The sequence below is a fragment of the Pelmatolapia mariae genome, linkage group LG10_11, assembly GCF_036321145.2.
Source record: "Pelmatolapia mariae isolate MD_Pm_ZW linkage group LG10_11, Pm_UMD_F_2, whole genome shotgun sequence".
NCBI lineage: Eukaryota > Metazoa > Chordata > Actinopteri > Cichliformes > Cichlidae > Pelmatolapia > Pelmatolapia mariae.
The window spans coordinates 57,697,226-57,710,674 of NC_086236.1; the positions used below are offsets into that span (position 1 = coordinate 57,697,226).

Sequence of the window (13,449 nt, forward strand, 5' to 3'; positions counted from 1 at the left end):
AACCACAATTATCAGCTGGGAGACAATTTTCACATTTTAAAGCCTTTTTATTTATTTATTTTGTGTGCTTATTTTATTTGATCTTTGTTTTGTGTGTGTGTGTGTGTGTGTGTGTTTCTACTATATACACTCACTAGTCACTTTATTAGGTGCATATTACCAGTGCCTACCTATTTTAATTCTTCATGACACAGATTAAACAGGGTGTAAATCCGTGATGTGACACTCTGGTTCCACCACTTCCCAAAGGTGCTCTATTGGATTGAGATGGTGATTGTGGAGGCCATTTGAGTACAGTGAACTCACTCTAATGTTCAAGAAACCATTTTGAGATGATGTGAGCTTTGTGACTTTGCAGGTCAACATGCTGTAGTCATGAAGGGATGGAGATGCTCAGCAATAATACTCGGGTAGCTGGGGTGCTTAAACAATGCTCAGATGTTAGTAAGGGTGGTGTGGCAAAGAAATGTCTCCACACCATTACACCAGCAGCAGCATGAACCAATGATATAAGGTTGGCAGGATCCATGCTTGCAAGCTGTTTACGCCAGATTCTGACCCTATCATCTGGAAATTGCAGCAGAAATCAAAACTCATCAGAGCAGACAACATTTTCCAATCTTCTATTGCCCAATTTTGGTGAACCCATGTGAACTGTACTCTCTGTTGTCTGTTTTTAGGTGTGGCACCTGGTGTAGACTTCTGCTGCTGAAGCTTATACGCTTCAAAGTTTGACGTTTGTGTATTTAGAGATTTAGACCTGCTTTTCTGCTCTCCTATCAGCTTCTCCGTAAACCCTACTGATGGTTGTGTGGTAAAATTCTAGCAGATCAGACAAGTCACCTACAAAAGTTTTATGTTCAAAAACTTGAACATCACACTTAAATCATCTTAAATTATCCGCCTCTCCCATTCTGATGCTCACTTTGAACTTCCGCAGGTCTTGGCCGTGTCTACATGCATAAATGCATTCAGTTGCTGCTGTATAACTGGCGGGTTATATATTTATAAAATCCAAAGCCAATTACAGACCTACAGAAGACATATAAAGTTAAATGCGTATGTAAAATCAGAGCCTTCCGGGTCGGGAAACACTGAATGTTTTCATGCTCGCTGAATGCTGAAAAGCTTTGAATAAACTGTATGAGTGCCATGAGCTTTCCCACATCCGTGTCCCTCTGGCAGTCACTCGCCATCATCCAGCTCGCTGGACCTTTAAAATTCTTGCAACGCAATTACGTCCAGCGCTACGTTTCTTATCGTTTCAGCACCCTATTGGGCCAGCCCTTTGAGCCTATAGCCAATCAGAGGACAGGAACCAGGAGGGCACTGATTGCAAATACGGAAATACAGTGAGAGCGTCCGCGTCGTTATATTTACCTTTAATCTCAGGCAGTTTAAGAGTTTGGGATTAAAAGGAGACTGTGCACAAAGCAACTATTTTTTCTCCCGCTCTATGGATTTGTTGTCGCTTCTGTCATGGGCCTGCATCGTGTTCACAGTCGGGATGTTCTCGACTGGACTGTAAGTTTAAATGATCGTTAATGGCATGCATCTATGTTTTATCTTACTTCCTGCTCTAACTTTGCAAGGATGGGAGAAAGTACGAAGAAAGCAAGATCACAATGAGACAGGATGGAGATTTTCTGAACTGCTTGCACTTGGTAGCATCACAACAACTTTATAGTGAAGGAATGCGAGAAGTACTAACACTAAACATGGAGTTATTGGTTTAAATTGCTATTAGCATCTCCAGCCTATTCTTTTTATTCTTTCTCTGTGTGTGTGTGTGTGTGTGTGTGTGTGTGTGTGTGTGTGTGTGTGTGTGTGTGTGTGTGTGTTTCTAGGACCGACCTGAAAAAGATGCGAGAATCCAAAAGTACAGACAATATCCAGTTTCTCCCTTTCCTCACCACGTGCCTCAAGTGAGTGTCTCTTTCTGTTTTTGCATCATTCACTGTGATGCATCATCACTAATGTTCCTGTTGTTTCTATAGTAACCTTGGTTGGATGTATTATGGGATTCTGAAGAGAGATCAGACGATTATCCTGGTCAACATCATTGGTGCTCTTCTCCAGCTGCTCTACATCATCATGTACTTCCGCTACACAAAGCAGAAGGTCAGCATAGTCAGACCTGTCATAAAGCGCTCTCCTTACTTGCAGCTGGATCTTTAATTTATCTGTCTCTGTATTTGTTGGTTTCAGAGGTTAGTGTCCTCCCAGACCCTCACAGCAGGGATTGTACTGATCTGCGGCTGGCTCTACTTCACCATGTTTCTTACTGATGGAGACATTCGTCTCAGCCAGCTGGGACTCACCTGCAGCGTGGTCACCGTCAGCATGTACCTGTCACCACTCACCGACCTGGTACAATTCACACCGCAGACAAACACAACATACAGGCAGCGTGTAGAACGTCGCCTGTGTTTGTTTTCTCTCACTGAACTGAATAATATTTCAGAACATGATCTGGAAATCAGTTACATTTGGATCATAGTACCAAAAAACTTGTCTTAATGAGTTTTATATTGTAAAGGTAAACACTTTTAGTAGTAGAGAGAAAATCCTGCTAACAGCAAGGGTGGGAAGGAAGAACTGTCTTTTTAACAGGAAGACATCACACAGCAAGCGAGTCGATTTCCACAATGCTGCAAATCGCTTCCTATGTTGATGCAGCTTAAGATCTCCAGCCCTAATTATAATCTTTATCAAAAAGTGAAGTTTATTTTTATTTTTAGCACATTTAAAAACAACAAAAGTGCTTTACGAATAAAGTAATCAAACTGGATAAAACAGAGTTAATGACAGAGTTAAAAAAGGAAACCCGAATTTAAAAGAAACACATTTAAAAGTACTCAGAACTCATTTTGATTTAAAAGCCAAACAAATTTAAAAAAAAAAAAATGGAAAGTCTAATCTTAAAGGTAAAGAGGGTGTCTGTCTCCTCAACCCAAACTGGGAGCTGATTCCACAGAAGAGCGTCTTAAAAGCTGAGGAATCTGTCTCCCATTCTACTTTTAAATGCCCCAGGAACCCGGCCGGTTTAGCTCAGTGCATTGAGCAGGCGACCCATACGGCTGAGAGCGGCCAGCCTGGGTTCAAGTCCGACCCGCGGCCACATGTCTCCCCCTTTCTCGCTGTCCTTTCTTCACTTCGTCTATCAAATAAAGCTGAAGAAGGCCAAAAAAAGTATTTAAAAAATGCCCCAGGAACCACAAGTAAGCTAGCAGTCTGTGAGGAAGATATGATGGGGCTTGATCATTTAGGACTTTCACATGAGAAGATGGCATTTTAATTAAACTTTGGATTCAACAGGGAGCCGCTGAAAAACATTTAATATGGGACACCAGTGCTCTATTTTTCATAGTTAGAAAGATTTCTAACAGGTGCTGTGTTCATGAATCTTATGAGGATAATGAGGAATTACAACAGTCACACCTCAAAGTTATGAATGTGTGGACTAAATTTTCATCATCACTGTGAAACAGAACATTTTTCTTTTTACTTATAGCTATATTGCAATTACTAAAGAAAGCAATGTTATTTGTTTAACGTACATGGTGTTTGTTTAATGTGCACGGCTGAAGGCAATGTCCTGGTCAAAAATGACTCTAAGATTCCTCACAGTGTTACTACAGGCCAAAGTAAAGCCATCCAGAGCTCAGGGTGAAATACAATAACCTCAGCGTTTTTCAGATGAAGTAGAATCACAAAATGACTTGCCAAAATATTTATAAAAACTAGTGTGCATTATTATCTGATATTATCTGCCAATATGGGGATAATTAATAGCATACCAAACTGATACTATTTTTGTTCAGTTTATGAAGTCCGTTTGCAGTTTGCTGTTTCATTTCCAGTAAATGGTGATGGACTTGGCTGGTAAATGTTTTTTTTCCTTCTAGTTTTGGTTTTGTTTTCACTTTTGGTTTGTTTTGTTTGTCCATCCTTTCCAGTTTAGCCTGTTCTATACGTAGGATATGTAATCCTCATATCCATGAATCTAATTTTTCAGGACATAATAAAAACACTAGATTGGGGGGAAATTAATTTTCGCAAAAAGCCATATGAGAAACTGGGACTGCTGTATAGGGCTGCACCAATAAGCTTATAAAAATATACAATTAGGATTGAGTTCAACTTTTTGGACCCTTCAAAAACAGTCCCAGTTTCTGTTGGGAAAATTAATTCCCCTCCTCTGCACTATATAAAGTCACCCACTGGGGCAAAAGTCATTTTGTAAAGTAATTTTTTTTTTTAATCTCCCCACAAACTCTGAGGCCCTCGAGGAGCCCAGAAATGGGACTGGCTATGAGTCTTAAAAGATTTACATATGCCAATCTTACACATGCACGGCACCTGTGAACTTTCTTAGAACTTAACCAAAGGAGGTTCTTGTGATAATGCAAAACGCAGCAGAGTCTGATCAGGCGTTAAACAGTATTTAATCTGCCAGGATCAAAGTCCATGTAACATCTGTTTTCACGGATATGAAAGTCAGTGTCATGTGCTCTCCCTTCTGCACACTCTACCCAGGCAGTACCGTAAATCAAACTGAATATTTACAACAGTGAAGAAGTGTTTCTGTGGTGTCATTATTAACACATTTGGCTAACACGTGAAAGAGCTAAGCCATCAAAGCCTCAGTGGGGGCATCAGTAAGACTTGTATTATGATAAAGCATAGCAGATTACGATGAACATCTATCTAAAAACTGGTGCCATGTCTCCTGATGATACACCCAAGGGGCAGCATTTAAAGGCTAAAGGTTAGTCCCAGGATCGAGCCATGTGGTGTGCCACAGCTGTTATAATAATCCTCATTCAGAACAACAACAATATCTCTATCCAAACTACTGAAGAACATTTGCACATAAGTCCAGACGTTCCTGTACTATATGAGAACATCTCAACAATCACTAAAAACAGTCATTTGACAGGTGGTTGGATTCAAAAGGACCTTCCTACAACCAGAGGCATCAGCCAAGTAGATTTTTAATAGCATTAAAATGTATTGTGTGTGCTTTACTGCACACCTCCCCCCTCAACTAAAAGTTAGTTGATGATTGGTCGGTCGACCTCCACAGTGAACTCAGAGTGACGGCACTCGCTCACACATGGACAGTGTCAGTTTCATGTCTTGTGCCTGCAGTTAATAGATTAGATGTCAGGCAGGAAATCTAAAAGGTTGAGAGGGTAAAGAACAGCCCCACGAAGCAAATACTCGTCTACTACGTGCCAACCTCAAACAGCATAGTATACTATTTGAAACTTGAAACTCCACTAGTAGCGGACTCCTTGCTGGTTGTTGCCACTCATTCTGAATCATTATTGCTTTTTCCATTAACAGGCAGCCCACACAGTTCTTGCCCTTGTACAATTCATATTTTAGAGGCTTGTTATTGTGGTCATATTTTTCTGTAATGTAGCACAGCATTAACAGTGTTACATTATTTCTTATTCTTTGAACTCAAATTATTTGTGAGTCACTTCAAAACATTTATTTAAAAGATTCTATTAAACCTAACCTTGCAGCAGCGAGTTAAATAATCACTTGAACTAATGGCTGCTACTAGGAAGATTTTTGTTTGAGTAAACCTTTTTGCAATATAGACTTACTGGACAATTTATTAGGTACCCCTTGCTAATATCATATCAGTCCTACTTTTCCATTTAGAACTGCCTTAATTTTTCATGGTATAGATTCAACAGGGTGCTGGAAATACTCCTCTGAGATCTTTCTCCATATTGACATGTTAGCATCACACAGTTGCTGCAGATGTGTGATGTACTACTGGTTTGAGATCTGTTGACTGTGGATGACATTGGAATACAGTGAACTCATTGTCATCTTTAAGAAAGCAATTTGAGATGATTTAAACTTTGTTGCATGGCGTGTTATACTGCTGGAAGCAGCCATGGGCACACTGTGATCATAAAGGGATGGACATGGTCAGCAACAATACTCAGGCAGGCTGTGGCGATTAAATCCTTAATTGATTCCAAGGTGGCCAGAGGGTACCAAGAAAGTCTCCTCTACACTATTATACCCCCACCAGCTTGAACCTTTGACATAAGGTTCGACATGTTTTTACATTTAAAGATATTCTTCTGCGTGCCTTGGTTGTAATGGGTGTTGCCTTCTTATCAGCCCAAATCAGTCTGTCCATTCTCCTCTGACATCAACAAGGCACTCAGAGAAAATATCCAGTCAGCGGGAATTTTCTTTCTCATACCATTCAAACCTTAGAGATGGTTGTTTGGGAAAATCCAAGAAGATCAGCAGAGTCTGAAATAGTCAGACCACCCTGTCTGGCACCAACAACCATGCCATATTCAAAGTCACTTAAATCACCTTTCTTCCCCACTGTGATGCTCAGTTTGAACTTCAGCAGTCATGTTGATAATGTCTATGTGCGTAAATGCACTGAGTTGCTACGATATGATTGGTTGGTTAGATGTTTGCGTTAATAAGCATTTATATAGGTGTATCTAATATAGTGGCAGGTGATTGTGTACATGCATTACAGTTCATAGTACCCTCATTGTATTCATGATAACACTGATTGTGTTTAGTATCTACAATAGAAACCTCATATCTTCAGTCTCATTTCCTGAACGTGTTCCTCATTGAACCCACTGCACTGGCAGCAGCTGCTCACTTTAATTCATCTGCTCACATCATCTCAGTCTGCATGTGCAGCTATGCAGTGAAGGGATAAATCCCCTGTTCTCGCTCTTTCCTTTTGTCACTGTATTTGATCTTCTGGTTCCATCTTCTATCCTGTTTGTCTCCTTCCCTCCATCTGCCTCACAGCACCGAATGACCCCCAGTCAGCTTCCTGCCTTTCTTTCCCTCATCTGTCTTCCTGTTATTCCCAGTTTCTGTCTTGTGTGTTCCCTGGCCCTTTGGTTCCATTATGTTTTCTGCTTAAAGTTTATATAAAATGATGTAGGCACTGCACAAATTGCTTAAAATCCAAAGCTGCCTGCTTAAAGATCATTGTTTTGTTTTTTTAATTACAGGTTGGGAATGTGGTGAAATTTCTAAGCAAAAATTGGATATAAAAAAAACCTCCAACAAGCAGCCAGATAATGCATACTTTAAACTAACCCAGAGGACAACTAAATGTATTCAGAAAGTAAAACAAAGCTATAATCGTAAATTTACTGCCTAAGCTCTTAATTTAAAACACTCATAGGTTTCCTTTGCACTGAGTTATCAACACTTTAGTTAAGTTCTCTTTTGGGTTTCAGTACCTTCAAATAAAATGGAGTACAGTGTGTCATCTGACCACTTTAGAAGTACCCAGTGTTTATATCACTTCCAAATGGCCCCTTTTAAAAGCAGCATGAAGAGTCTGCCAGTCATGAAGTGGCGCAAGACACAATAGTTAAAATGTGGGCAAAGCAGTGCACACTTACTCCTTCTGGCATTGGAAGTGTGTGACAATGTAGCTGTGGGAACATCTATAGAGAGCACTTCTGAGGAGGCATGCTGGTATGTTGATATTTGAATAGAGTAGAGGTCATCACTGAATGGCACCTTTCATGTAGCAGTTGGTAATTCGATCCCTTGTAAATATTAAAAACTGTAATAATCCAGCTTTGAAGTGTATGTTAATAGCATCCCTCCTCCTCTCTGCCTTTGCAGGTAGAGATCGTGCGTAGTGGTAACGTGCAGTGCTTGTCCTTCCCTCTGACTGTAGCCACCTTCTTCACTTCAACCTCCTGGGTCTTCTACGGCCTTCAGCTGAGCGACTACTATATTGTGGTAAGACATCATATGCATTTGCATACCTGTAAGCTCAGCTGTCAGTGTTGTGTGAGGATTGAAGCGATAACATGTTTTTTTTTTCTTCTTCCTTGTTTTGCTTGTTTTCCAGGTTCCAAACACACCTGGTATTTTCACTAGCCTCATCAGATTTTATCTATTTTGGAAATTTGCGTCAGTCAATCAAGGTTCGCCCTCCTACAAACCCGTGCACATATGATGTTGACAGTTGAAAAATTCATCTTCACGGATGGACGGTTGGCAACAAAGCTTTAGAGTTACATGTTGGAACCATCTCACCGAGTGACTCGACGTGTAAAGTGTTTTGTTTACTTTTGGGGGGGAAGAATAATGAGGACTTTTACTCAGCTGAGAGTACATTTCATGATGTCTTTAATATGATTCAACTGTTACTGTTCTGCGGCTATTTGTTAGACATGTGACCACGTGTCTCTCTCTGTGTCTCTAAGTGCCTTCTTTTAGGTAATGTTTGCCATTAAAGATTTATGTGAATTTTTAGAGATTAAAAACGTATATATTGTACAGTGGTTAGCACTGTTGCCTCACAGCAGAGAGGCGCTGGGTTTGGATGCACTGGCAAGCTGGGACCTTTCTTGTGGAGTTTATCTTTTGGTGCTCTGGCCTGTTTCCTTCCACAGTGCAGAGATGCACTCATTTGTTTAACTGGGGATTCTAAATTGGCAATAGGTGTGAATGTGAGGGTAACTGGTTGTTGGTTTCTCTGTGTTTAGTGGGATTTATACCTCTGATTTAAATCTACTCCATAACGTCATAATCACAAACTCTTCCAAAACCCTGCACCCTAACCAATGTGCACCTCCCTAGAAATGTAATGTAAAATGTAATGCCAATTATTGAACCAACTGGAAAAGAATGGATAAGCTCAAAACTAAAAGTTTACTGCCAACTAGTGTATTGGAGGTGAAATTGCAGACTTATGCGGGCACACTACACAGAAGTACGAATGATAACAGCAGCGTTAGCCAGTTGCTTAGGCTATGCTGTTTTATGTTTTAGACTCTGAAGTATAAATTAAGCTTTTTCCCTGCGATAGACTGGCGACCTCTTCAGGGTGTACCTCATCTCTCACATATGACAGTCTCCAGCTTCCTTGAAAGCCTGAATGGATATATAACAGCACATGCAGTTTGTTACAGTTATATTAAAAAAAGGAAAAATATTGTAAAGGAAGAAATTTATGTCCATTTTCTGCTGGACAAACAATGTGTTTTATTATTAAATAATGAAAGGTGCCATATCAATAAATTTTTTACCGTAACTGTGTGCTGTTTTTTTTTTCTCCTTGCTGAGGCTGTACTTGACCCTTTGAAGTAGAGGAATTTGTGCTTTAGTTTGGAGGTTTTGTTTTGGGTTCAGTAATGAGCTTTCATGCATGTGACGAGGTAAGTGTGTATGATTGGAGTGGCAGTGCAGGAGAGACAAAAGCCTGTTTGATGGTGCAGCAGTGCGAATGAGCTTGTTTGTGTGAGCATGTTGATTTAGTGAGGGCAGCGGTGGGAAAGGCTATGCCAGAGATTCTCATCCTCGGTGTGTGTGTATATGTGTGTGTGCGCGTGAATGCTACTTGGACCGCTCTTCCTGAGCTCAAAGAGCTTGCCCCTGACAGAGAACACACATGCACAACAACAAGACAGTATTGTGTTGGAAGCTGAGTGTTATGTAGAGGCAAAGAGAAGACTGGAGGTGGGAGATAAATGAGATATACTTGAAAGAAACGTGGGGGAAATATAAGCAGCAGGTGAAAAAGCAACAAGAAAGGATGTATAAATGAGATGGAGGTAGTAAAGCGTGGGAAAAGAATAAAGGAATTTCACGGATAAATTTAGGTTTGGCTTCTTCTAATAGGTTGTAATTATGTAGCACAGTTCTTTAAGTATTGTTTGCTAGTATTTCATGGAGAGACACAACAAGGACATGTGCATAGAGTGTCTTTACTCCTCCACCAGCGCTCTGAATTCCTTTTTTTAAGTCCAGTTTTGACCTTTATGAATCAATTTGGCCTTTGTATCATATTGTCTGTCGGATCTCTATCTAGGAATTCAGTTTTTCTTGTCTTTGTTTCCCTAATGCAATCGATACACAACTGAAGACAACAGCACACATTCTCAGACAGTCTCTCCAAAACATTCATGGTGCTGTTATTGATTGTACATGCAAAAGGTGACAGAATTAGTTTTGTAGAGAATAAGAAAACAGGTTGAAGGTGAAGTTAATATCCTCCTGATTTTCTCACATCTGTACATTTGGCTAAATGCTCAGTAATGTGACTGTTGCAGAAATGGCCTGATACATAACGCCCCCTCACTGCTGTGGGAACACTTGCTAAGAAGCTCTTAAATAAATGCTTTATCACGATAAGTAATTTAACCTGTGGTCAGGAACAATTAAGTAAATACAATTTTATTCAAGATAAAAATATTACAGTGCTTTACAATGAAATGCTAAAATTAAAGACAAAAATAAAGTCTCTTTTCATCCTAAGCTTTGTATGCTGCACAGCCAGCAGGTCCTGATCACATGACATCAGGGACCTGCTTTGAATGCATTGATGTAAAGGTTCACTGATGTAAACTGATGCTTGTCAGTGCTTAGATCTAGAAGTCAAAAGTGAATCTTGAACCAGGATCCAAAAACAGTGTGATTCGAGTATGTAAGACTTAGAAGCCTTGCTGCAGATGCTCTAATGAAACTTTAAGACAAATGAACAATGACTTACAATAATCCAGACATGATGAAATAAATCATGAACAACAATCTCCGATTCAGAGCATGACACAATGTAACTCAACTTGGCAATATTTTTCAAGTGATTTTAAGTGAAAGAGTGAACCAGAGCTCTAACATGAGCATGTTACTCCAAAGTTCCTGATAGATTTGGCAAAAGCGGCAAGGAGACCTAGAGTACACATTACTGTACACATTAGAGTATTCATTACCTTAGGCACAAATCTCTTTAGGAGACAAAAACAGACTTATTTGTTTTTATCAATAATAAAAGAGCATAATAATCTATTCAACATTTGTAACTTAGTAACATCTTAGGGCTTTAAAGAAACACATAACGGTGTGTCATCAATATAGTCTCTAAATTTTGTTTTTCACTATACAACTTAACAGTATTAAAAAAGTCCTTGTTAGATTTTTTCTCACTTTATAACAGCTCTGAGGTGGTGTAACCAAATCAAGTGTGCTAGGCCCCACTATCACCAACTATATTTCTTCATCCTGTCTGTGCTGTTCTTGCCCTTAACAGTCTAAAAACAGTTTGGGCGTCAGTTATGCTGAGTAAAATTTTACATTAACTGTACATTGAACCTGTAATGTTTGATGACCATGCTTAGTGGCATTTGTAACAGCAGCCTAAACACCAATAATGAGCCCCTAAAATATACAAACCGGATTCCAAAAAAGTTGGGACACTAAACAAATTGTGAATAAAAACTGAATGCAATGATGTGGAGATGGCAAATGTCAACATTTTATTCAGAATAGAACATAAATCACGGAACAAAAGTTGAAACTGAGAAAATTTATCATCTGAAGGGAAAAATATGGTGATTAAAAATGTCATGGTGTCAACAAATCCCAAAAAAGTTGGGACAAGGCCATTTTCACCACTGTGTGGCATCTCCCCTTCTTCTTACAACAGACGTCTGGGGACCGAGGAGAACAGTTTCTCAAGTTTAGCAATAGGAATGCTCTCCCATTCGTGTCTAATACAGGCCTCTAACTGTTCAATCGTCTTGGGCCTTCTTTGTCGCACCTTCCTCTTTATGATGCGCCAAATGTTCTCTATAGGTGAAAGATCTGGACTGCAGACTGGCCATTTCAGTACCCGGATCCTTCTCCTACTCAGCCATGATGTTGTGATTGATGCAGAATGTGGTCTGGCATTATCTTGTTGAAAAATGCTGGGTCTTCCCTGAAAGAGATGACATCTGGATGGGAGCATATGTTGTTCTAGAACCTGAATATATTTTTCTGCATTGATGGTGCCTTTCCAGACATGCAAGCTGCCCATGCCACACGCACTCATGCAACCCCATACCATCAGAGACGCAGGCTTCTGAACTGAGCGTTGATAACAACTTGGGTTGTCCTTGTCCTCTTTGGTCCGGATGACATGGCGTCCCACATTTCCAAAAAGAACTTCGAATCATGACTCGTCTGTCCACAGAACAGTCTTCCATTTTGCCACACTCCATTTTACACGATCCCTGGCCCAGTGAAAACGCCTGAGCTAGTGGATATGCTTAGAAATGGCTTCTTCTTTGCACTGTAGAGTTTCAGCTGGCAACGGCGGATGGCACGGTGGATTGTGTTCACTGACAATGGTTTCTGGAAGTATTCCTGAGCCCATTCTGTGATTTCCTTTACAGTAGCATTCCTGTTTGTGGTGCAGTGTCGTTTAAGGGCCCGGAGATCACGGGCGTCCAGTATGGGTTTACGCCCTTGACCCTTACGCACAGAGATTGTTCCAGATTCTCTGAATCTTCGGATGATGTTATGCACAGTTGATGATGATAACTGCAAAGTCTTTGCAATTTTTCGCTGGGTAACACCTTTCTGATATTGCTCCACTATCTTTCTGTGCAACATTATGGGAATTGGTGATCCTCTACCCATCTTGGCTTCTGAGAGACACTGCCACTCTGAGAAGCTGTTTTTATACCCAATCATGTTGCCAATTAACCTAATTAGTGTTAATTGGCCTTCCAGCTCTTCGTTATGCTCAAATTTACTTTTTCCAGCCTCTTATTGCTACTTGTCCCAACTTTTTTGGGATTTGTTGACACCGTGAAATTTTGAATCAACATATTTTTCCTTTAAAATGATACATTTTCTCGGATTAAACTTTTGATCTGTCACCTACGTTCTATTCTGAATGGAATATTGACATTTGCCATCTCCGCATCACTGCATTCAGTTTTTATTCACAATTTGTTTAGTGTCCCAACTTTTTTGGAATCCGGTTTGTAAATGTAAATAAATAAATATACATCCAGTGGTTGACGACACGTTGACTCCGTCCATCTTCTGTGTAGGCAAACAAACAAACAACTTAAAGCTCAACAAATCTTAAAGTCACTCAAATTCATCTTATGCTATGAAACCTTTCAGATCTTCAGTGGCTTTCAGTCCTGACCAAGGTGGACAAAGAAAACCTTCAACATGCAGAAGGTATATAAAATGCCAGAGGATAAACCAAGTGCATCCACTGGGAATCTTGAGTGTATGATGATGTATAATTGATCTGTTTAAAGCAATCCATTCGTTGCCATTCCTAAAGTCAAAGTGTTAGAACTATTTACTTGTGTGGTAAATTATAAAAACATTATTTTAAAGGAAACCTGTGACAGGATACTGCAGACGAGTGACTCAGAGTTGAACAATAAGTCGGAGTTTTGTGAGTAGAAATTAGTCATGAAGGCTGAAAGGGAAGAAGGGGTATCTTGAGAAACAGTAAATGATGAGTCGTGGAGAAGACAAGGCAATACTGGAAGCTGATCATGCTTGTGTATAAAATGGATAGACATCAATAAGACGAAGAAAACAATGGTTGGAGTCAGACTGGCCAGACACACCCCTAATTAGAAACTGTGGCTGTGTTGTGAAGAGACAACGTGTTAA

At 40.0% G+C, this 13,449-nt stretch overlaps 1 protein-coding gene across 1 annotated transcript; it reads left to right on the top strand.

Moving 5' to 3' along the window:
• The first annotated feature begins 1,358 nt into the window (after positions 1–1,358).
• slc50a1 (solute carrier family 50 member 1) lies at positions 1,359–9,048 on the top strand. The gene is made up of 6 exons (XM_063487057.1): positions 1,359–1,524; positions 1,848–1,925; positions 1,998–2,121; positions 2,209–2,370; positions 7,657–7,776; positions 7,889–9,048. The coding sequence occupies exons 1-6, from the start codon at positions 1,457–1,459 to the stop codon at positions 7,994–7,996; spliced, it is 660 nt and encodes a 219-aa protein (XP_063343127.1). The 5' UTR covers positions 1,359–1,456; the 3' UTR covers positions 7,997–9,048.
• The last annotated feature ends 4,401 nt before the right edge of the window (positions 9,049–13,449 follow it).

Coding starts and splice junctions, on each gene's coding strand:
- slc50a1 (XM_063487057.1), top strand. CDS start 1,457: ATGGATTTGTTGTCGCTTCTGTCATGGGCCTGCATCGTGTTCACAGTC. Junction 1,525..1,847: donor GGGATGTTCTCGACTGGACT/GTAAGTTTAAAT, acceptor GTGTGTTTCTAG/GACCGACCTGAAAAAGATGC. Junction 2,371..7,656: donor TGTCACCACTCACCGACCTG/GTACAATTCACA, acceptor CTGCCTTTGCAG/GTAGAGATCGTGCGTAGTGG.